The sequence below is a fragment of the Erpetoichthys calabaricus genome, chromosome 10 (assembly GCF_900747795.2).
Source record: "Erpetoichthys calabaricus chromosome 10, fErpCal1.3, whole genome shotgun sequence".
Lineage (NCBI taxonomy): Eukaryota > Metazoa > Chordata > Cladistia > Polypteriformes > Polypteridae > Erpetoichthys > Erpetoichthys calabaricus.
The window spans coordinates 156,932,140-156,957,687 of NC_041403.2; the positions used below are offsets into that span (position 1 = coordinate 156,932,140).

The 25,548-nt window shown below is 38.5% G+C and overlaps 2 protein-coding genes across 2 annotated transcripts in view; one reads left to right on the forward strand and one right to left on the reverse strand.

Annotated features, from left to right (window-relative positions):
* Positions 1-3,446, forward strand: part of LOC114659601 (retinoid isomerohydrolase-like) — a 57,875-nt gene extending 54,429 nt beyond the window's left edge. Inside the window, exons 12-14 of the mRNA XM_028812170.2 lie at positions 364-458; positions 2,539-2,650; positions 2,797-3,446. Of these exons, the coding sequence (XP_028668003.2) occupies positions 364-458; positions 2,539-2,650; positions 2,797-2,945 (356 nt within the window). The 3' untranslated portion in view covers positions 2,946-3,446. The remainder of the gene's footprint in view (positions 1-363; positions 459-2,538; positions 2,651-2,796) is intronic.
* Positions 3,447-9,239: 5,793 nt separating this feature from the next.
* Positions 9,240-25,548, reverse strand: part of si:ch211-198n5.11 (methylcrotonoyl-coenzyme A carboxylase 2) — a 70,757-nt gene continuing 54,448 nt past the window's right edge. The window contains exons 10-13 of the mRNA XM_028812169.2: positions 15,965-16,087; positions 14,608-14,735; positions 10,929-11,010; positions 9,240-9,579 (exon numbers count right to left, since the gene is read on the reverse strand). Of these exons, the coding sequence (XP_028668002.1) occupies positions 9,493-9,579; positions 10,929-11,010; positions 14,608-14,735; positions 15,965-16,087 (420 nt within the window). The 3' untranslated portion in view covers positions 9,240-9,492. The remainder of the gene's footprint in view (positions 9,580-10,928; positions 11,011-14,607; positions 14,736-15,964; positions 16,088-25,548) is intronic.

Here is a 25,548-nt window from a genome sequence, read left to right on the forward strand (position 1 = left end):
AAAAAAAGTCACAAAAACTTTTTAGTTATATATTTTTGATAATCTTCGGACACTTTCAAGTCAGAATATGCATTCAGATTCAGGCTTAAAACTTTTTGATCACCACTCACACAAAATATAATCTTTCTGTCTGTTTCAATCAACATAAGAGTCTTCCAGAAAAGAAGAAACCATTTAGTTCACCTCATTTATTATGTTACCTAATTTCTATTTCATGTACTTATTGCTTTCCAAAATGATAACAAAAGTCTTAATCTTTAAAGCATGATGGCATATTGGATATTACAACTAAACACTGTGCTATATGATCAGTACAATAAAAAAAAAAATGGTTCACTTACCTGTAATGTTTGTCTTTTTCAGCTTTTGAATTCCCACAAATCAACTATAAGAAATACTGTGGGAAGAATTATACTTGTGCCTACGCTTTGGGACTTAATCACTTCATCCCAGACAGGGTGAGACAAACCAAACAACTGAACCCAGCAGCACAGCAAAGCTAACATTCTGAACTTTTGAGATGCCGTGACAACACCTGGTCTGGCAGCTTGTAATATTGTTTTGGTCTGATTACATAATGGACAGTCACATACTGTTATAGTTTTGGGTATTCATTCTAGAACGATACAATATTTCCTCAGTCATTTTTTGAACTTGGCACTTTCTTCTGACAATTTCAATCATGACAAAATGTGGTAGGTGGCATGGTGAAACCAATTAACATTACAGTGCTAACATCCTTGGGCTGAAGCCCAGCTTTGGCCATACCTGTGTGGGATTTTCATGTTTTTCCCCCCACCATGTTTTGGGAAAAAAAATTCTCCCTCATTCCAAAAATGTGCACATTAAGTAATTTGGCCAGGGATAGGTGAAAGTGTCCATGAAAGTGCTTTATGATGAACTGGATACTTGAACTGGATAAGAAATGACATAAAATTAATGGATGGATAGATCAGGTCTACTGTCTTTTGGTTAATTCTGTATCCATCTTTAAAATGTTGCATTTGATTGAGTGAGGAGTATCTCAACTCAGTCTGTTTATGATATAAAGTATAGAAATTTATAGAATCTTTTAATCTTAATTTGCATCCACTAAGAGAATTAGCCTGGAACCTCCAATTTTCTAAAGTTCTAATCAAATAATACAAGTTTAAATAAACAGTAAATGCATTTCTATAATACTGCGCTTTTGAATTAAAGACCAGGCTCTTGACCAGTGAATGTCAGGGAGAAGGGGAATCTTCAGTTCCAAAGCAGATTATTATGGGAATGTGTTTGTTGTTTATGATGTGCACAGAGTTTTCCAGAGAATTTAAATGTTATGTTGTTAAGTTCAAATTTATGGTCATATGCACAGAGTACGGTGAAATTCTCATTATGTCTGACCAACATGCATCATGCGTACACTGTCATGTGCCAGGATTACCAAGCATTCTTAGGACCTCACCTTGAGACCTCTGGATTCTTCCTTTCCTCAGAGGGCTTTGTTCAAAAGGTAGTGTGAAAATATCTGAGTTACAGGGACATAGAACCTTATTAAAAATACAACAAGCACCCAGTACAGTCAATTGCAATGATCTTTCTAATCATTATGTACAAAGCTGTCTTTCTTATTTTAAATAATAGCAAAGAGGCAAAACAGAGATCTGCTCACAAAAATGCTGCAACTGTGCTGCTACAAGCACAAGAACACAATATCTATTTTATTTTTCCCCAGAGATAATCACTAGATTTATTATGCCATTATTAATTTTAGCACATATCATGCATTAAATGTCAAAGCATGCTCGATAAGGTTGTTCCATCATACTTACTAATCTACACAAGGGTAAGAATGACTTGCAGTAACTGGTAAAAACAACACCAGTGGTTAGCGTGGAAGAAGTTGAACTTCACAGTTTGTTTAGCAGGAGAGACGAGGAGCTTTAATGACAAACTTGATAGCATGGATGAGCAGGATATTATTACTACCCCATCTCTCACTAAAGCAGACCCAGTATGTTGAAAAATGCAAATTCAACTCTCGGTGGTATAGCGGATTTCTAATGATATCAAAATGTCACATCACAAGTGCCTACTTCCATGTTTAGTTAGTAGCAGTGTGTACGGAGTACAGTCCATTACTAACTATAGTTCATTATCCTTGTATCCTATAGTCACTGTCACAGTTTGTATGAGGCAGAAGTTAAAATTGTGGTTACCTAACAGAACAGCAGACTCGTCAATTTAGCGAGGATTATGGAATATTACACAAATAAACATCTACATTAATCATTTAGAAAGTGATGTTGCACTTAAAAAAATAAGTGAAATTCCCTAAACTACACGGACCAGACTACATTAAAAATGCTCATATTTGGATGAATAATTCTAAAAGAAATGGGTATTACATAGACAAAAATTAACAAAAAAAAAAAAACAACATTTGTAAACTATCAGGGATTTTGGGACAAATTTGTTTGCGAGAGAAAAAAAAATGGTGATGGGATTTTGCATGAAGTAAAACAAAAACTGCTAAAGACTTCATTTTCTTTACAGGTTTGCAAACTGAATGTAAAAACGAAAGAGACCTGGGTGTGGCAGGAGCCTGATGCCTATCCTTCTGAGCCCATATTTGTGGCAGCGCCTGATGCCATTGAAGAAGACGATGGTAAGGGTAGCTTTGTCTCTCAATTTATAAAGTGTACGATCTTAACTGAAGCCTAGGTCAAGGGTGACTTTTGTGTCTATGAATTTGTTTCTGTTAAATATTTATTTAACAGTTGTGCTTGTCTGTGTTTCTTTTCTATACACCAGGTGTGATTTTGACCATCGTTGTGACTCCTGGTGCAGGACAGAAACCAGCATACCTTCTGATTTTGAATGCCAAGGACCTTACAGAAATTGCCCGTGCTGAAGTAGAAACCATTATTCCAGTGACTTTCCACGGAATGTACAAGCCGTAGACACGTTTCAGCCTTGTTGTCAAGATAAAATTTGCAACAAACATAGCTTAAACAAATCTACATTAGAATACGTGAATGTATATATTTAGGTTTTGTTTATATTAGTCTCTTACAATTAGTTCTTTTAGTCTATTTGTTTCAGATTTACTCAGCTGTATAATGATGTCCTCAAGACAATGCATGGCTTAGGGAGTTAATCCATTAACCGATATTTTTTTTTTTTTTAATTTACTATACAGTGGTCTAAGTTTTTGAGTGCTTTCAAAACAAGTGAAACACCTGAATACATATTCTACTTGATGTGTCGTCTTTGGTAAATGCAAGCAATGTTAATGAAACACTCAAAAGGATTAATATCCAGGCCTTTAGACATTCATTCACATTTATACAGCCCTTAGCAGACTGACTCTTCATTATTCTCACTAAAAAAATGTGACAAATTGTTATTTCTGAGGTGAAACTGTAAGAGAGACATGTCAGAAAGTAAAAATACTGTAAATATACACACGGTATATTGTTTCTTTGATATAACCAAACAATTTCTATGCAACACTCAGAGACTGACCAGAGCACTAAAGGTATGAGTTTGAAAACTGTCAAGGTGTACATACTTTAAGTTTGTTTGAAAAATGTATTTTTAAATATAGGATACAATTACCAATATATACAATTCAATTTTTATTAATAGCGCTCTTCACCGAGTGCAGCCTCAGAGCACTGTATCACGTTCACAGGCAAAATGCAATGAACACTTTACATTATACAATTAGTAACTTTTATACACACAGATACAGAGTAATTTAAAGAGATACAGTATAGCCATGTTACATTTTTAGCTACTTTAGTATTTAATTCAAAAACATGTATTTGTGGAATAGAATAGTTTAGTCTTTATACTTAGGCTGCGGTTTTGTTTTCCCTAAGAAATGTGTTTCAGCGAGAGATGTACACAGGTGAACAAATACACCGATGACTGTTTAGGGTGTCAGTTTTCGAATATAGAAACTGCTATTCAGGTATTCTACTGGATGAACAACAGTCCAGTTGAAAATATGGTGGCAGAAAAAATAAAAGAGAAAGAGGGAGAACAGCCAGGTCTGGCAGTATTTTGAGACATAAAGCAACACTGTTGGGTTGGGCAGGATTTATCATCAACCATTTCAATACAGAATCACATTAGACCAAAGTATTCTGCTGAAAATCTTATCCCAATGATAGAAAAATACAAGGCAGCTGCAACAAAGACATTCACTACTCCAGCTAAAAATGTGATGCAAGCAGGGACAGAAACAGAACTGGTAGGTCAACAAGGGACCTCCTGCCCCTAGGCATCATGGGAGGTGAGGGCTTGAGAGAACTAATGAGCTACACTGACTAAGAGCATCAAGTCTCCTCCCAAGAAACCGTCAATTAGTGGGGAACAGCAATATGGAGAAACTGCTACAGCCAAGAAACGTAAGCTCCAAATGAACATTTTGAGACGCCAGTTATTTGGGCTGCCAAGCCTGAATTTCAGTAGTGCAGTTTGAATTTATATTTATATATTAAAAACAAAAAAAAAAACCTAAACCTGAAAGCAAATCGCACCTGGATTATGTAAGACAAATTGTTTCCTTTACTTTGCCAGGACTTGAATGTCAGCACAGGATTACAATAATGTATATTTTAAGATGCTGAAAGAGTTGGCATTAATAATAGCAAGTCAATCCTGCTGCTCTTTCAAGCAAAAATAATTAAAATGAAAGGTTAAAAAAGTTATTGCTACTTTTATTAAAATACAAGTTGTGAGCAGTGTAAAGTGTGAATTTTAGGGATTAGCATTTCAATGACCTTTTGTATTTGTATTTTAATATCCATAGATGGCAAACAGAAAAATACATATATATTTTAAGGGGAGGGGTTGAGGTGGTTGCCTCTGATATTGGAATAAGCTTCAACAGTTAACCATTTGTTAATCCTAACGGATACTAGAATCAATATCAAAATAAGTCAGAATGCACATTGCTAGACATAAACACCACGATTTCATTGAAGTAGTATTTTTTAATGTCTTTTTTAAATATTTTATTTGTTCTTTTAGTGAAAATAAAGTTATGTTCAAATGTGAAAATAAATGGACAGTAAGGTAAATTTAAATAAAGTGTTAATTTAAGTGCAATCTAGATGGTTTAAGTATGGTATTTCTTAATTCATACAATGGTTGAAAATAATTGGAGCCTGGTAGTTGATGTGGTTAACTGTGACCACGTTACTTCTAAATATATTCCAATTTACTGTCATTGTACCATACAGTAAAATATAAAAAAATATTTACCGTTGTTCTCACTGGCTATTTTCACCTGCTAAAGAATGAGGTCGGTAACACTAGCATGGTGAAATGGCGGACGTGTTCGCCTTTCAGCCCCAGGAACGTCAGTTCAGTTCTCACCTTTGGCAAACTGTGTGGCAAAATCAATTTCAAAATCAAAATATTGATAAATGGATCGCATAATATCCATTGCCTCGAGTCAATATTAAGCAGCATGGAAATCCTAGGCCGAAGAAGAGGGGGGAGACGTGTCCAGAGGCAGGTGGAGAGGAGGAAAGTAAAAAGTGGAACTGAGGGTAGGAACTTTGAATGTTGGTACTATGACTGGTAAGGGGAGAGTTTTAGCAGATATGATGAAGAGAAGGAAGGTTGATATATTGTGCATGCAAGAGACTAAATGGATGGGGAGTAAGGCCAGGTGGATTGGAGGAGGATTCAAATTGTTCTATCGTGGTGTAGATGGGAGGAGAAATGGGGGAGTTACTCTGAAGGAACAGTATGTCAAGAATGTTTGAGGTGAAAAGAGTGTCAGGCAGAGTAATGATTATGAAGCTGGAAATTGGAGGTGTGATGATGAATGTTGTTAGTGCATATGCACCGCAAGTTGGATGTGCAATGGGTGAGAAAGAAGATTTCTGGAGTGAGTTTGGATGAAGTGATGAACAGTGTACCCAAGGGACAGAAAGTGGTGATTGGAGCGGATTTCAATGGGCATGTTGGTGAAGGGAACAGTGGAGGAGAGGAGGTGATGAGTAGGTATGGTGTCAAGGAGAGGAATGAAGATGGTCAGAGGATAGTGGTTTTTACCAAAAGGATGTGGTGAATACGTATTTTAAGAAGAATGAGGAACATAGGGTTACGTACAAGAGTGGAGGAAGATGCACACAGGTAGATTACATCCAATGCAGAAGAGTTGATCTGAAGGAGATTGAAGACTGCAAAGTGGTGGCAAGGGAAAGTATAGCTAAGCAGCATAGGGTGGTAGTCTATAGGATGACATTGGAGATCAAAAAGAGGAAGAGAGTGAGGGCAGAGCCAAGGATCAAATGGTGGAAGTTGAAAAAGGAAGACTGCAAGGTTGAGTTTAGGGAGGAGGTGAGACAGGCACAGGGTGGCAGTGAAGAGTTACCAGACATCTGGGAAACTACAGCAGATTTAGTAAGGGTGGCAGCAAGAAGGGTGCTTGGCGTGACATCTGGAAAGAGGAAGGAGGAAAAGGAAACCTGGTGGTGGAATGAGGAAATACAGGAGAGTATACAGAGGAAGAGGATGGCAAAGAAGAAGTGGGATAGTCAGGGAGATGCAGAAAGTAGACAAGGAGATAAGGCGCAAGGTGAAGAGAGAGGTGGTGAAGGCTAAAGAAAAGGCATATGATGAGTTGTATGAGACGGACACTAAGGAGGGAGAAAAGGACCTGTACCAATTTATCTAGACAGAGGGACCGAGCTGGGAAAGATGTGCAGCAGGTTAGGGTGATAAAGGACACAGATGGAAATGTATTCACAAGGGAGGAGAGTGTGTTGAGCAGATGGAAAGAGTACTTTGAGTGGCTGATGAATGAAGAGAACGAGAGAGAAAAGAGGTTGAATGATGTGGAGATAATGAATCAGGAAGTGCAACGGATTAGCAAGGAGGAAGTAAGGGCAGCTATGAAGAGGATGAAAAGTGGAAAGGCCATTGGTCCAGATGACATACTTATGGAAGCATGCCACTCTCGAGGTGTTTAGGAGAGATGGCAGTGGAGTTTTTAACCAAATTGTTTAATGGAATCTTGGAAAGTGAGAGGATGCCTGAGGAGTGGAGGTGGTGTACTGGTGCCGATATTTAAGAATAAGGGGGATGTGCAGGACTGCAGTAACTACAGGGGGATACAATTGATGAGCCACAGCATGACGTTATGGGAAAGAGTAGTGGAAGCTAGTTTAAGAAGTGAGGTGATGATTAGTGAGCGGCAGTATGGTTTCATGCCAAGAAAGAGCACTACAGATGCAATGTTTGCTCTGAGGGTGTTGATAGAGAAGTTTAGAGAAGGCCAGAAAGAGTTGCATTGCGTCTGTGGACCTGGAGAAAGCATATGACAGGGTGCCTCGATAGGAGCTGTGGTATTGTATGAGGAAGTCGAGAGTGGCAGAGAAGTACGTAAGAGTTGTACAGGATATGTACGAGGGAAGTGTGACAGTGGTGAGGTCTGCGGTAGGAGTGACGGATGCATTCAAGTTGGAGGTGGGATTACATCAGGGATCGGCTCTGAGCCCTTTCTTATTTGCAATGGTGATGGACAGGTTGACAGACGAGATTAGACAGGAGTCCCCGTGGACTATGATGATTGCTGAGGACATTGTGATCTGTAGCGATAGTAGGGAGTAGGTTGAGGAGACCCTGGAGAGGTGGAGATATACTCTAGAGAGGAGAGGAATGAAGGTCAGTAGGAACAAGAAAGAATACATGTGTGTAAATGAGAGGGAGGTCAGTGGAATGGTGAGGATGCAGAGAGTAGAGTTGGTGAAGGTGGATGAGTTTAAATACTTGGGATCAACAGTACAGAGTAATGGGGATTGTGGAAGAGAGGTGAAAAAGAGAGTGCAGGCAGGGTGGAATAGGTGGAGAAGAGTGACAGGAGTGATTTGTGACAGACGGGTATCAGCAACAGTGAAAGGGAAAGTCTACAGGACGGTAGTGAGACCAGCTATGTTATACGGGTTGGAGACAGTGGCACTGACCAGAAAGCAGGAGACAGAGCCTGGAGGTAGCAGAGTTAAAGATGCTAAGATTTGCATTGAGTGTGACGAGGATGGATAGGATTAGAAATGAGTACATTAGAGGGTCAGCTCAAGTTGGACGGTTGAGAGACAAAGTCAGAGAGGCGAGATTGCGTTGGTTTGGACATGTGCAGAGGAGAGATGCTGGGTATATTGGGAGAAGGATGCTAAGGATAGAGCTGCCAGGGAAGAGGAAGGCCTAAGTGAAGGTTTATGGATGTGGTGAGAGCATATGCAGGTGATGGGTGTAACAGAACATGATGCAGAGAACAGAAAGATATAGAAGAAGAAGATCCACTGTGGCAACCCCTAATGGGAGTAGCCAAAAGAAGAAGAAGATGACCCAATCCCAATATACACGTACATACATACAATATGTTCACATTCATTTCTAAATCTATACCCAAAAAGATTTTGTATCATTCAAGCTGGAAACTGCTTGAATGAAAATTATAAATTTGTGATTGTGTCCATTGTCAGAAACTTAACATATTCAAGTGAGGCCATGATGACTGAGAATGTTCGTAAATGCCGTATCACATTTGACAACTCTACAAGTGATTTTCAGTAGACTTTACTTAGATAATCTCAGCGAGTCATAGGTATTGATGGCATAATTCAGTAAAAGGCAGTCACATAATGTGACATGCCCAGCAACTCACTCCACCTGGTCTGTGACAAAATTGAACAGGTTTGATTTTGTGTTTAGCTTTAGGGGTTGGCTCCATGTGCACTAGAGCCGACACTCAGTGAGTGCTCATCCTGAAGTACAATGCATATCAAGCTGTGACAAGAAATAAGGAACAAGAGTTTTGGATCTCACAAACAGAATGAAAGCTCATTTGTCTGATGTCTCTTATTTTATACACCATGACAGTATGTGGGGGGGGGGGGGGGAGAGAGATTATATATTTAAAAAAAAAAAAAAAAAAAAAAAAGGGCAGAGATTGCAGCTGTACTTGCCATACATGTTAACGCTCTTGTACATCACCAGCTCCATCAGGCAGCGAGTCACAAAAAAAGGGAGAGCAGGACGACAGTGGGGAGTCAGCACTCAGTCGCTGAAAGTGACATGACCAGCGATTTTCATTTGTGTAAACCTTCATGATCCGGTGAGAAGATCAACAACTGCACTTAGCAAGCCTGACAAACCCTACGACAACAAGCTACTCAATTTGACTTTGCCTTAACTATTAATTATCTTAGAAACAAAGAAAACAAAAGATGGAAGGCTTAAAACCTTTATTATTAACACTTTAAAGATGGTAGAGTTAGAGTATTATAGGATCACAGATGTATCATTAAAAACTGCACTAAATTAATTAAAAACATTCTTCATACAAAATTATAAAGAAGAAAAAAAAACAATAGGTTTGGCAATGACAATCATATAGAAAAAAATATGTATCAGTCTTTACATTTTAATTATGTATTACCTAAGATTTACTTTGTTTTATACATACGCTGCTTGATTTTGCCATTACAACCTGAAAACTGGTCTTCTCGGATTGTTTTTCACAAGTTGGTAGTTTTGCTGCTTGATTATTTTTAAGCATTTGCCCAGTACCTAAAAAGCAGACAACAAATTATCATTCCCCACATGTAGCAAAAATAAGTTAGCAAATTAAAAAAAGGAGCAGAAAAAAAAAAAAATAATAAAAACTTTATACAGACAAAATAAAACTCTTCAAAGAAAATTTTAATTTTGATGCAATTCTAAATTTAACAGAGATATAGGCCACAGCAGGGGTACACTCGCACAGCTTTAGGATAAAAAAACAAAACTGGCATACCAAGGGGAAAAATCTTAGCGTGATACAAATTTGTTCCTACTCCAAAACTAGTCCTAACTTCACCAGGATTTAGAAGAGCTTGTGAGCAGTCCTAACTTGCTATGAACTGTCAGAAGGTAGCGTTCATACAGAGATCAGCACGTAAATTCTGGGAAAGGTGGAATGTTTTAGAAAAGCTAAACAACACTGAAAAAATCAAAAAAAGATTGATTTTACAGGGATGAAATAATGCTCGTAACAAATCTTGTATGTCACATGATCACTCCATGTACGCGAAGAAGTCCTGAACTGTTAGTCGAAATTAAAGTGTTGGTGATCTGCCCATAAGGAAAATGCAGCTTTACTGGAGTGATGATTTGGGTATTTCACAACCAACCATTACCTAAATTATGCACCAAACTCTGAACACCATTACAACGGTAATGTGTGGTAAATATGCAGACTAATGCATTTCCCCTGAACTCCACAGCAAGTAATGTTAAACTAAGATGCATTCACTCAAATCACTGGTTTTCCTGGAGCTGTTGATCACCAGGATCATTGCCTCAAGTGGGGGTGAGCATGCATATGTGAATTGCAAGCAATATCACAGTATTAACTCCCAGGTGGTCACGGATGCAAACTGTACTACGTCTGGTGAGGTCACCTTTATGCGGTATTAAATCTCATTCCGGAATCACTTCATGAACTACCCACCTCCATTTTGAGTTCAGACTCCTTCAATGTGTTTTTAAAGAAACGGTTGAAGAGTCTCTTATTTGTAAATTTCTGTCTTAATTTATATTAGGTGCTAGGTTCTATTACTTAGGAATTGTAACTTGTTTGTAATTTTGCTCTGAACTTGTCCTGTAACACTGGTTTCCAAACCATCCCCCAGATGGTACTTGCTTTCGTTGACATCTTTTGTAAAATCGCTTTGGATAAAAGCATCTGCTAAGCAAATAAATGTACATTTATAAGCGGCCTTATTATGAGAAAAAACACTGGAATAATCCATATGCTGAAGCAGATGTAGTTCAGGTGTTTTTTTGTTTAATTGTTTGTTGTATTTTTTCTAAACCATGAACAATGGTGTAATGTTGAAATTGCATAAAAGTTTTATTAGCATTAAGAGGTACTTTACCTTTCTTGTATCCTGAGGCAATATTACTCCATCATCCCAGAGTCGGCTAGTTGAGTAAAAAGCTGAGCTTTCCTCTTCCAGTCTGTTGAATGAAAGAGAGATTAGGGGGGGAAAAAAAGAAAACTAAAATATATATAGTAGAATGGAAACACTCAGTTTCCCCAACCCCAAGGGGGAAATCAATCAGTGCCTGTCCACGCTAACTATTGTCATTTTCTGTGATAACATCATCTCATGCACATTTACGTTTATATTACATACAGTCATATGAAAAAGTTTGGGAACCCCTCTTAGCCTTAATAATTTACTTTCAACAAAAAAAGATAACAGTGGTATGTCTTTCATTTCCTAGGAACATCTGACTACTGCGGTATTTTCCGAACAAAGATTTTTAATGAAGCAGTATTTAGTTGTATTAAATTAAATCAAATGTGAAAAACTGGCTGTGCAAAAATGTGGGTCCCCTTGTAATTTGGCTGATTTGAATGCCTGTCACTGCTCAATGCTGATTACTTGTAACACCAAATTGGTTGGATTAGCACATTAAGCCTTGAATTTCATAGACCGGTGTGTCCAATCATGAGATATAAAGGTATTTAAGGTGGTCAATTGCAAGTTGTGCTTCCCTTTGACTCTCCTTTGAAGAGTGACAGCATGGGATCCTCAAAGCAACTCTCAAAACATCTGAAAACAAAGATTGTTCAGTCTCATGGTTTAGGGGAAGGCTACAAAAAGCTATCTCAGAGGTTTAAACTGTCAGTTTCAACTGTAAGCAATGGAATCAGGAAATGGAAGGCCACAGGCACAGTTGCTGTTAAACCCAGCAGGTCCGACAGGCCAAGAAAAATCCAGGCGCGGCATATGCGCAGGATTGTGAGAATGGTTACAGACAACCCACAGATCACCTTCAAAGACCTGCAAGAACATCTTGCTGCAGATGGTGTATCTGTATATCGTTCTACAATTCAGTGCAATTTGCACAAAGAACATCTGTATGGCGGGGTGATGAGAAAGAAGCTCTTTCTGCACTCACGCCACAAACAGAGTCGCTTGTTGCATGCCAATGCTCATTTAGACAAGCCAGATTCATTTTGAAACAAAGTGCTTTGGTCTGATGAGACAAAAATTGAGTTACTTGGTCATAACAAAAAGCACTTTGCATGGCGGAAGAAGAACACCGCATTCCAAGAAAAAACACCTGCTACCTACTGTCAAATTTGGTGGAGGTTCCATCATGCTGTGGGGCTGTGTGGCTAGTTCAGGGACTGGGGCCCTTGTTAAAGTCGAGGGTCAGATGAATTCAACCCAATATCAACAAATTCTTCAGGATAATGTTCAAGCATCAGTCACAAAGTTGAAGTTATGTAGGAGTATTCCAACAAGACAATGACCCTAAACACAGTTGGAAATCTACAAAGGCATTCATGCAGAGGGAGAAGTACAATGTTCTGGAATGGCCGTCACAGTCCCGACTTGAATATCATCGAAAATCTATGGGATGATTTGAAGCAGGCTGTCCAGGCTCGGTAGCCATCAAATTGAACTGAACCGGAGAGATTTTGTATGAAGAATGGTCAGAAATACCTCCATCCAGAATCAGACACTCAAAGGCTATAGGAGGACAACGTCTAGAGGCGGTTAGATTTACAAAAGGAGGCTCAACTAAGTATTGAGGGAATATCTCTGTTGGGGTGCCCAAATATATGCATCCGTCTAATTTTGTTATGATGCATATTGCATATTTTCTGTTAATCCAATAAACTTAATGTCACTGCTGAAATCCTACTGTTTCCATAAGGCATGTCATATATTAAAAGGAAGTTGCTACTTTGAAAGCTCAGCCAATGATAAACAAAAATCCAAAGAATTAAGAGGGGTTCCCAAACTTTTTCATATGACTGTATAATACGAAGACTTGTTTTAAGGAATATTCTCAGCTTAGTAAGAGACAGCAGTTTAAGATAATACGAAAGTAGCCAGATATGCAGCATATTAACTGCAAAAATGGCAAAGAGATAAAATGTAAGCAAAATAGATGTGTTTTTCAAATCTAATTATTTTGCTTTATTAAGACAACACAAGGCAACCAAGGAAGACGTTTACCTATTAAGCTAATGGAGATTGGCAAATTAAGATATCTTGGTAAGGAGATAACATGCATGCTATGATGTAACAAAGCGCTCCGAATACTAAGGAAAAAAACTACTATTGCGTTTATGGTGACTATTAAGGTTTAATAAATTAACACATTTCTATGTATAGTACTCTCAACTCCATGAAAACTGTGTTTGTAAACACAATGCACTTAATATTTCGACAGAACTGTGTTTGTGGCACTGGGTATTCAATCAGCAACAATACATTGATATCATGTACAGTTTATAAACTCCTCACACACTCTAGAAAATGTTGACTTTTTCAACATATTTGAAAAGGCAAACAGTAGATCCTCATGCAGACAGTGCCTACAGATAAATGTGATAATGTATACTCCTCAAGCACATTTTATCATCTTGTGGAATTCATAGATGACTCGATGACTGCAGACTGCCCAGGACCTGATATAGCAAAGCAAACCCAAACAATAATATTTCCAATGTCATCCGCTGTGGCAACCCCTAACCGGAACAGCTAAACGAAGAAAAAGAAGATTCTTCACAGTTTGTATGAAATTATTCTCCTGAGATGCTGTCTTTGGTTCGCACCAAACATGTCTACTCTTACATTAGCCAAACTACTCCACCTTTGGCTTACTTGACCAATGCACCTTGCTCCAGAAGGCCTGGTCTTTGATAAATGTTCAAAGGCCAACCGTTATCTTGCTGAGATGTTTTTTGGGGAACAGTGGCTTTTTTCCTGGTACATGCAGGTAAAACTTGCTTAGTCTCTTTTTAATTGTACATCATGCACTTTGACACCAACTTTTCCAAGTGTTATCTCCAAATCCCACAATTACATTTCAGGGTTCTTTTAGTATCAAACGGTCTTCTGTTGAACTGAATTTGCTGGGTCAGCCAATCCTGGATGAATTAACAGTTGTTTGAAATCTATGCCACTTGTAAATCATATTGCTTTGAGCAGAACGATCGATTTCAAGTAATCTGGCAATTTGTAAAGAGTTTTAAGCATTCACAACCTTCTTGCTTAGTGCTCATATGATCTTGTTATGATGACACCATACATGTCAATAGCAAGGAGAACATCAGACATTAGCTATCTATACTTTAAATAAGAATTTCAGCAGGTTTCACACCCTCTGCCCAAGGAAATCTCACTAGTACGCATTGTTCAACAATGGTGCAATCCCGCAGCACAGCATCCATGTTCATTTGACCTTGGCTTCAGCTACTGTAGACTAATGGCAGAGCACTGCGCTGTGCATGTTCAGGCTACCTATAAGCCATCGTGAATGTATTGTATTGTGTCAGCTTCCATCTGTTATGGTTACTGCATAATTTTCAAATTGCTTTTAGTTTTTGATTTACCCTCATAATTAAAGTAAAACAAATAACACATTTTGATATAATAATGAGCCTTCAATATATATAACAAACTCTCATGGTGTCTCTAAATTCAAAATCTTCGGTTTAGTAACGATTTTCAAGTTGTTAGCAATAGGTTAAAAAAAATAAATGGTTGAAAGTGAAAATAATTATTGTAACGTAAACAATGCACTCACTTCTCTTTTACTTTAGTGTTCTCTGCAGTGTTCTTAAATTCTCCTTCCAGATGATCATTAGGGCCCACCAAAGCTACTCTAGCATTTGGCCACAGAAAAAAGAAATTTGGGTCAAAAGATCTTCCACACTAAAAAAAGGGGAATAAAAAAATTTAAATTAGCATTATATTAAATTAATAAATGGGTAAGAAAGTAGATAGATTGATCTTTATTTATCCCCAGGGGGAAATTTGGCTTTATACAGAAGCATGCATAGATAGATAGATTAGATAGATAGAGAGAGAGAGAGACACTTTATTAATCCCAAGGGGAAATTCACAAAGTAAGCAAGTAAGTAAACAAAAATACACACACACACTTTGGTTTGTACACATACTGGAATTACTAGAAAGAAATATATTATATATACAGGGTAGGATTCAAAAGTAATGAGCCTCATTGTGTTCGGACGCGAACGTACCTCGCCGCGCACCCCACTTGCCAGCGACGGCGACGGTAGGCGTTGGCTTCACAACGCAACGGAGCTCCTACCGCTCTGAGCTTTCAGAGCGGTAGGATCGGCCTTGACGGGAACTCCTGTGCGGTAGTGCATTACACGGTGGAATGGAAAGTTCGTTAGAGCAACGGTACGCGTTGAAGACGAAGACCATGCTCTTTGAAAAGAAGCGTCGCGCGCAAGCGAAGGGACATCAAGGACAGCTGGAAGCTTCACCACGATAACGCGCCCAGCCACACCGCCTTCATCGTGAGCACCTACCTGGCCCGGGTGAACGTTCCGGTGGTCCCCCAGCCTCCCTACAGTCCGGACGTGTCGCCTTCTGACTTCTTCTTGTTGTTTCCGCGCTTAAAATCAGCGCTGAAAGGAAAACGCTTCGACTCGATCGAGGACATCCAAGCAAATGTCAAGGCAGCCCTTGCAGCCATCCCGGAACAGGCCTACGTGGACGCCTTCGAGTCATGGAAAAGCCGCCTACAAAAGTGTATTGATGTAGGAGGTGCCTATTTTGAAGACTATTAATTAGTTGTACCGATTTGCTCAATAAATTTGTCTTTTTGAACAAAGGCTCATTACTTTTGAATCCTACCCTGTATAAGAAAAATTCAAAAGAAAAAAAAAGTTCTGACTCTGCTGTCCCAGACCCAGGGAGGCATTATGCAGGTGTATTACTGTTGGTATAAAGGAGCAACAGTAGCATTTAACATACTTTTGCTGAAAAGTCCATTGGCTGAAAGTACTCAGTGTTAGTGTGGCACAAATAATAAAATAATAAAACGAAACACAAACATTACAATGTATAATTATGAACACAAATGTGTCCTACTACTGACAACAGAATGTAAGAAAAACATGCAGTACCAGGGCATAGCTTTCAGCACCATAGCAGCCACCTATGACTATGGTTATCTTGGGAACAGAGGCTGAAGCCACAGCAGACATCAGAGAAGCATGAGCTTTGAGTCTGTTAGAGTTCAGTGCTGCCTGTAGTAGAAGGGAGGGGGAAAAGTGTTATATTATACACCCAACTCAGAATATCAACATTTAAATTATGATTCTGTGCTCTGGAAATTAATATGAACATCTAACATCTGCATAATGACTGCAAATAAATGAGCTGTCTTTTATCAGATTGTAGACATATGATAGGTTTGTTATTATTCAAACAATTTCTCCATATCTTTAGGAAATCTGACACAATGTACTATTTTTATATAATAATATATAATTATATATATATATAATAGAAATATTCCAGAGTTGAAAAAGCAGAATAAATTAGCAAAACCTAAAATATGTCATCATACATTACCAATATGAAAATATTTGTGCCAACAATTTCCTGCACAGGCATATCCAGTGCAATATCAGACTGACCTGAATATCATTAGTCAATTACATGTCATATCATCATTCTTTATATTTTACTTTTCTTCGGCAAATGGACAGTGATGTTATGGTCTCATTCTTATATTTATTTATATCTATCACAGCGAAGTTCAGAAAAGAATTACAGACAATTTTAGAACAATGCAAAGCTACTTAAACAGTCTTTTTCATGTTATTCTGAAAAGACTCCTTCCTTGGGAAGGATATGAACATTCCTGAATGAAGACTGGTTATGTTAAGGCAGTTTATTCCAGTGGAGTTATTATTGGAGTTAATGCACTAGAGCAGGGGTGGGCAATGTCGGTCCTGGAGAGCTGCAGTGGCTGCAGGTTTTTGTTCCTGCCCAGTTTCTTAATGAGAAGTCAATTATTGCTGGTGAAGCACTTATTGCTTAAGTGACATTTTGATGCTTCAGTTTAGTGGTCTCTCGTTAAAGTTCCCCACCCTTAATTGCTTATTTTAATCTTAAACAGCTGCATTGTTTTTAATGGCTCCTTATTAACAATAAGACGCAAAATGACAAAGGAGCCAGCAGTTCTTCATCTAGCTTGTTTCCATTTACACCTAAGTGGGTTCATCATGCAATGTTTGATACAATAAAACGCATAACAGAAAATGTAACAGACTGAAAATGATCTGCTTCAGGTTTCAAATCATTTGGATGATATTCTTGGAAAGGAAAAAAAAAAAAATCTACAAAATAAGAACCTAACATTGTAGACTAACAAGCCATAAAATTAAATAAGGTCAGAGATTGGCAAGGATTGGTTTCTAATGAAGCAATTGGGTTGGAACGAAAACCTGCAGCCACTGCGGCCCTCCAGGACCGACACTGCCCACCACTGCACTAGAGGTACTGCTTCTTATTTCTAGAACTTTCCTCAGTTCACCATTTTTTATTATTCCTTCCTATCTTTATATTTTGATGCAATTACCATACAAAGAAATAAAGAAGTGAAAAATGCTTTAGAATGTCAATTGTCTTAGACCTTTTTAAATTAATTAATTGTTGGTGATGATGTAGTTGCACTATTGCACTTTACAGTTCTACTGCTTCCTGGGTTAGGTCTGTGTGTTTTTTCCCCTTCATCTTTTTCAAGAATTTTACTACCAAGTGACACAAAAAAAGCCAATGAAGTTGAATGTACATATTTTCATCCAGCATTAAGTACTCCATTTCAGAAAGATGACATTCTAAAATTGGATGTTAGAGCAGAAACAAAATTACACTCTTGTAGCCTCCTTACCATTATGTTTACCCCTAGAAAAACAAGCTAAAAACATTGATTTTTTTTTCTTCAACAAGGAAAAAATGTACAACGTGTAACAGAAAGGTGCAAGTATCATAATGTCTACATAAACAATGTAGGAAAGGTATGTCTACTGTCAAGTGATGGAAGGATGCAGATTTAGTACACATCTTTCATGTGATACGTTTTGAAAAGGTCACCATTTCAATCAGGACAGCAAAGCCTGTTCTTTGCATGATTTTCTGTTGCTTGTGCATGTGAGGGAAGAATGTCAGTGCATGATCTGCTTGATGGATGTGCTACTTGTGTTACTGTAGGCTAACAGAGCAAAAGGTACAGTGACTCCCACATGTCACCGGACAAGAACATTAACAGTTGTTGCATTATGAGCACTGCTTAGGCAGCTAACGTCTTTCTTATCCTTCTACTTGATCAAATTCACCAGGTATATTATGGTGGTTGAAGCAGTGCCATATGCATCAATTTCAGTTGATTCAACTAATTATCCAGTTTTAGTTTGTTCTAAAACCTGCTTCATAGCTTCTCATTTACACACCATTCTGTTTGGGTTAAAGGCTCTACCCCACTCATGAATACTGATGAGTTACCTTAGAGTGATAAAACATTACAAAATTCATTACGTTTTTGCAGCATAATGTCATTTTATTCACTAGATGGCAGCAGAACACTGTCCTGAGCACTATTTGGGTTTAACACTGTACACTGGATCATAACAGCTACATTATGAGACACATTTCAGGTTAACCAGTTTTCAGATAAGATTCTAAACATGAGAAAGGCTCTGGGTTAACGCCAAAGAGGTTAAAACCCACACTGAGCACATTTACACTTCGTAGTTTTAAGTGATTAATCATCAGATTAACATTCATTGTATGTTTCTAATTGATGTAAAAGTTGAACAGTCAAATAAAGTTTATGTAGGCTAACTGAACTGTAATGTGAATGGATTTTTTCTTACTGCTGTCAAGCCAGGCACAAAATGTGTCAATTACTTTTATCATAATGAAAAATTATGAAATCAAGATCTTAGCAATACTTACCTCCAACTTCATGTTTATAGCTGTATCTTAGAAAATAAGAGTGTACGATATTTGCCAAACGACAGGAAGTCATTCAATACATCACGCTTGTTCATTTAGCTAATAGCTAAGCTGTCTGTGTATCTCATCCAGATACATCTTGGAGATTGTTAAAATTTCTGTTACAACTTCGTTTCTTGGTATTTTGTTCCAGATTCAACAATTCTTTCTGTAAGGAATGGCTTCCTGGCTTTAATTTTAAATGCTTTTCCCCTTAATTTCCACTGATGCCCTCGAGTACACGATTGACCCTGCTGAATTCTTCTAGATCTACTTTATCATCAATACCTGTAGGGATTTTGAAGACCTGGATTAGATCCCCACGCAGTCTCCTCTACTCCAGACTAAGCCAGTTAAAATTCTCTTAGTCTTTCAAAGTATAACCTATCAAAGTCCTGGAATGCATTTGGTTGCTCTCCGCTGCACAGCTTCAAGTGCTGCTATGTCTTTTTTGTAACATGGTGACCAAACTACACATAAAACCCCAAATGCGGTCTTCTCTACTGCATTACAGTAATCCCTCGCTATATCACGCTTCGACTTTCGTGGCTTCACTCTATCGCGGATTTTATATGTAAGCATATCTAAATATATAACGCGGATTTTTTGCTGCTTCGCGGGTTTCTGCGGACAATGGGTCTTTTTACTTCTGGTACATGCTTCCTCAGTTGGTTTGCCCAGTTGATTTCATACAAGGGACGCTATTGGTGGATGACTGAGAAGCTACCCAATCAGAGCACACAGTTAAGTTCCTGTGTGCTGATTGGCTCAGTGACGGAGTGCTGCATTAACCAGGAAGTCTCATCTCACTCATTCAGCATTAACGTGCTCCTGCTACTGCTTCAGGGGCCGTGTCCAAGCACCAACAGAAGATGCAAATGATTGCAGAAAAGGTAAAAGTTTTGGATATGTTGAAGGAAGGGAACAGCTACACAGCTGCAGGACACCATTACAGCATCAATGAGTCCACGATTCTTTTTATTTAAAAAGGAGGAAAAGCATATAAGATCTACGGCCGCAGTGTCCTTTAACCAGGGCGCAAAACGAGTTGCAAGTGGACATGATAAGGCAGTAGTCTGGATGGAATCTGCTTTAGGGATTTGGATTGAAGAGTGATGGAAGAAGTACAACGGCGGTGCTACACAGTCGCCTGAAGAGGCTCCTTTAGAAGAGCTGTAATGCTATCCTTTGTTGTGCAGTAAAATTAAACTCATCGTTATCGGACAAGTCGTCGTGTCATTGTTGGTGAGTAACCATAATTAATTATCTACGTACAGTACTATTACATGTATATAGTTTAGTGTCACTGTACACACATTTTACTGTATACAATTTTTCTTGCATTATACGTATTTATTGCTGGTGGCCTACCTGTCGTAATGGCTGTAACATATGTGATATCGGAGACGCTCGAGATCTTTAAAATAATATTTAGGTTTTACTGTATATAAACTGTTTACATACATAATTTCAACGAATCTTACATAATATCTAAGAGAATACAAATGGTTTATGCTGTATAATTGTGCGGGAAATGTTTATAATAGTGTGGGAGAGTTTATAAGGGCTTAAAATATATAAAAAGAACCATATGAACATATGGTTTCTACTTCGCGGATTTTCTCCTTTCGCGGGGGGTTCTGGACCGCAACCCCTGCGATGGAGGAGGGATTACTGTAAACAGTCCGAGCATAATGTCCTTTGATTTATACTAAAAATTTGTTTACAGTATAACCCAACTTTTTTGCCTTTTAATTACTTCTGTAGATTTCTTACCCAATGAAAGAATTACGTCAACATAAATCCCTAAATCGTTGTCAAAGGTTGCCTCCTTTAGGCCAGTGTCTCCCATGTTGAATTTATAATTGATGTTCCTGTTGGCCACATGTAATACTTTGTACTTTTCAACATTAAACTGCATTTTCCAAGTGTTTGCTCAGTTCTGAATCTTGTCCAGATCTTTTTGAATTCTTGGAGCAGACACATAAGAGGTCATATCAGCTGAACTATACAAGAAAAAAAAAAAAAGTGTCCAACAATGGCATCCAGCATGGTCGTCCGCTTGATATGAAGCAGTGAATAACACTACCTCCACTGGGAACATCTCTCACGTTGTATACTATTGCAGCATTAAACTGTTGTGTGGCCCAGTTTCAGACAAGTCTGTCCATTTCTTTGCAACAAATCTATGGCTAGATTGAGAATGCATCTATGTAAAGAAGGAAGGATTTTGTTTAAGATTGGTGTATATTCTGTACTGCGGTGGGTTGGCACCCTGCCCAGGATTGTTTCCTGCCTTGTGCCCTGTGTTGGCTGGGATTGGCTCCAGCAGACCCCCGTGACCCTGTGTTCGGATTCAGCGGGTTGGGAAATGGATGGATGGATGGGTATATTCTGTAAGATGGAGAATTAATGCAGTAACAACAGAGAATGGTTACATAAGAGACTGGACCATGATGCTAAAATATTCTCCCTCCCCATAAGTTTGCACCCACTTTCTTCTGCAAGTACTGAAGGGATTTGTGAAGATGTCAGCAATTATATTTGTAAACACTGCTACGAAACGGAATTCTCCGCACCTGTAGCACAGACCATTCTGTTTCAATGTTTCTGCAGAAGTTGGAACAGAAACCAATAGATTTCATAGTACTGTAATGGTATAAATTGAATTGAGTTAGCTAAATCAGAATCAAACTTCTTGGATGCCACCACATGACCATGACACCTCTTCTAAATCTAGTCTAGCTTAATGAAAATGTTGACCATGCGTTTTATTTTGAGAATCTGCAAATAATTTGCAGATGTTCATGTATATATGCAAATATGTCTTTGTGGGTTTTTTTTGAGTAACTTACAAAAACCATTGGCAGCCAGCATATAGTGGTGCTCATACACATATGGTAAATATGACTGCAAACCCCTTTATTATGGTTCCTTCATTTACCAGAGTACCTCTGTGACCTCTTGTACTTGATAAGTTATCAAATGGTATCGATGTGATTTGTACAGTATATACAGTGCATCCAGAAAGTATTCACAGCGCATCACTTTTTCCAAATTTTGTTATGTTACAGCCTTATTCCAAAATGGATTAAATTCATTTTTTCCCTCAGAATTACACAACACCCCATAATGACAACGTGAAAAAAGTTTACTTGAGATTTTTGCAAATTTATTAAAAATTAAAACATTGAGAAAGCACATGTACATAAGTATTCACCGTCTTTGCCATGAAGCTCAAAATTGAGCTCAGGTGCATCCTGTTTCCCCTGATCATCCTTGAGATGTTTCTGCAGCTTAATTGGAGTCCACCTGTGGTAAATTCAGTTGATTGAACATGATTTGGAAAGGCGCACACCTGTCTATATAAGGTCCCACAGTTGACAGTTCATGTCAGAGCACAAACCAAGCATGAAGTCAAAGGAATGGTCTGTAGACCTCCGAGACTGGATTGTCTCGAGGCACAAATCTGGGGAAGGTTACAGAAAAATTTCTGCTGCTTTGAAGGTCCCAATGAGCACAGTGGCCTCCATCATCCGTAGGTGGAAGAAGTTCGAAACCACCATGGGCCTCATGTATAAACAGTGTGTGCGCACAGAAATGTTGCATACGAACCTTTCCACGCTCAAATCGCGATGTATAAAACCTAAACTTGTCGTAAAGCCACGCACATTTCCACGGTAACTCATACCTTGGCGTACGCAATTTCTCCGCTCGGTTTTGCAGACTGGCGGCACCCAGCGTCAAAGCAGTGCTACTGTTCCTGTGTAGTTACTCTTTCTTAGATCCACATCCACGGCGGCGGCATTATCAAATACACTGAAATTAACCGCATATCGTTCATAAATTTAATGCATCCGATTGTAAATTAACCTGTAACAATATAATGGTCCACAGAATGGTCAAACTACTATTCCTGTGTGCTCATCCTTTCTTTCTTAGCTCCACATTCCTGACGCGGCTTTATAAATACACTGAAATTAACTGCATATTGTTTATTAGTGTAATGCATCTGATTGTAATTAACCTGTAGCAATATAATGGGCCAGGGAATAGCCATAGTATTCCAAATACCATAACTGCTTTAGCGTTGTTACGCTCACTGCATCTTGTTGTTCTTTTTACTGTTCCCGTTAAGGGTTGCCACTGCGGATCATCTTTTTCCATATTACTCTCACTGCACCACTCGGAGTATTTATATCACTGTATCTGAGTGTGAATCACAGCAGCAGATGATCGGAAAGAGAATTATCGGTATACAGTTTCAAGCACACACTACCTCAACCACGGCAAAAAGCGTCAAAGCCTTTCCTGTACGGACCTCGCGTTTCAGAAACGGTTTCATCCCAAGAACTATAAACGCACTCAATCAGTCCATCAAGTGCAACTTGTAGAACTGTTTGTACTTATAAGTACAATTACCTCACTGTAAACTTGCACTAGTTATAATATTGCACAACCTGCGCTACTTTATAAAGCGCGTATGATGACAATATCATTTTTAAGATGAAATGCAGCAAAATATGTTGCTTATAGTATACAGATAAAACTAACTTCATTTAAATAATCTGTATTGTTAATAATTAAACGTGAGGACACGGTACCACAGTGTATAGCTAGTTCAAGGATAGCTCCTGCCTTGCGCTGTATTCTTGCTGGTGCTGACGCGACATTGGAAGGATTGACGAATAGAATAATTAAACATGTGCTACGGAGATATTTCAATGTTCCTTAAAAGTTTTGAAGAATCGGCGTTCTAAGCTTACAAATGGCTTAACGTCTATTACAGAGCTGATTGTGTGGCGATTGGAGAAAGAAAAGTATGGACAGGAATTGGAGGTTAGTACGTTTGAAAGAGACAGTACTTCTGTAATAAATTATTTCATCGAAGGTCGCACATGGTGCAGCAAGCCTCTTGCGTGAGATATGAACAATCACTGCGCCACCGTGTTCCCATGTTTAATAACATGCTTTCATTCCTATCATCATGAAAATGATATCACGTATACATCTCAGTGTTTTAATTATTCAGAGAGCTGTAATATCTCGAATGTAATGCATTCTGTGTCCTGTCGGAGAAAGAGAAAGAACGGAAGCACGTAGTGATTCACACACATAGAGCACATACTGTAGAACAGGGGTAGGCAACGTCGGTCCTGGAGTGCCACAGTATGTGCAGGTTTTTGTTCCAACCCAGTTCCTTAACGAGAACTCAATTATTGCTGATGAAGCACATATTGCTTAAGTGACATTTTAATGCTTCATTTTAGTGGTCTCGCTTGTTAAGGTTCTCCAACCTTAATTGCTTATTTCAATCTTAAACTGCTGCATTCAGTGTTTTAATTGCTCCTTATTAGCAATAAGATGAAAAACAGGGGTAGGCAATGTCGGTCCTGGTGAGCCGCAGTGGCTACAGGTTTTCATTCAACCCAATTGCTTAATTAGAAACCAATCATTGCCAATCTCAGACCTTATTTAATTTTATGGCTTGTTAGTCTGTGCAATGTAAGGCTCTTATATCGTAGATTTTTTTCCTTTCCAAGGATATCATCCAAATGATATGAAGCCTAAAACAGATCATTTTCAGTCTGTCACATTTTTCTATTAAGTGTTTTATTAAATCAAACCGTGCATGATGAACACACACAGATGTAATTGGAAAAAAGCTAGCTGGAGAACTGCTGGCTGCTTTGTCTTTTACATCTTATTGCTAATAAGGAGCAATTAAAACACTGAATGCAGCAGTTTAAGATTGAAATAAGCAATTAAGGTTGGAGAACCTTAACAAGCGAGACCACTAAAATGAAGCATTAAAATGTCACTTAAGCAATATGTGCTTCATCAGCAATAATTGAGTTCTCGTTAAGGAACTGGGTTGGAACAAAAACCTGCACATACTGTGGCACTCCAGGACCGACGTTGCCTACCCCTGCTGTAGAAGATCAAACAGAGAACAAAGCATTTAACATGCTACTTGAGAAACTAGTAAAATAAACGATTTTAAGATGAAGTTTATGATGTTCTACTTTAATGGCAAAATAAACTACGTGATTAAAGTGGAAATTTCGAGATTAAAGTTGACATTTTGTGCTTTTTTCCCCACTGTGTGCCTATGTTTTTTGTTTGTACCCTAATACGCTTTCATATGACACTCAGACGGTGGGCTACGACTCGCCTTTTCACAGCGACTTTGATATGTGATTCCTTTTTTATTTCGGGCATTGTGCGACTTTGTGAATTTGATCTTTCGAGTTTTTCCGACACTCTGTCACTCGATCAACTTTCTTTTGTTGATTATACCACTGTTTAAACCAACAAATAGTACGTTTTTCCTTTGCCTCCACTTGGTATTCGCTGAAATTCTTATATTTTCCCCTGTGCTTTTCCCATCGTCTTATCACAGAAGGCTATTTATATTGATTTGCATATTCAAAGAGGCGTAATTCTGGGAGGAGTTGGGGCGGGACAGAAGGCGCGTGCGTTACTTATCACGCTGATCGGGATTTATGTAGTGGAAGAACGTGAAAGTATGCGTGCGCACAGATTCCTGCATCTGGATTTTTCTGTGCGTACGCACAATCCCGCTTTTGTGCTTACGCCATGTTATAGTGCGAGTTCTACGCACGGCGTTATACATGAGGCCCCAGGACTCTTCCTAGAGCTGGCCGGCCATTTAAACTGAGCGATCGGGGGAGAAGGGCCTTAG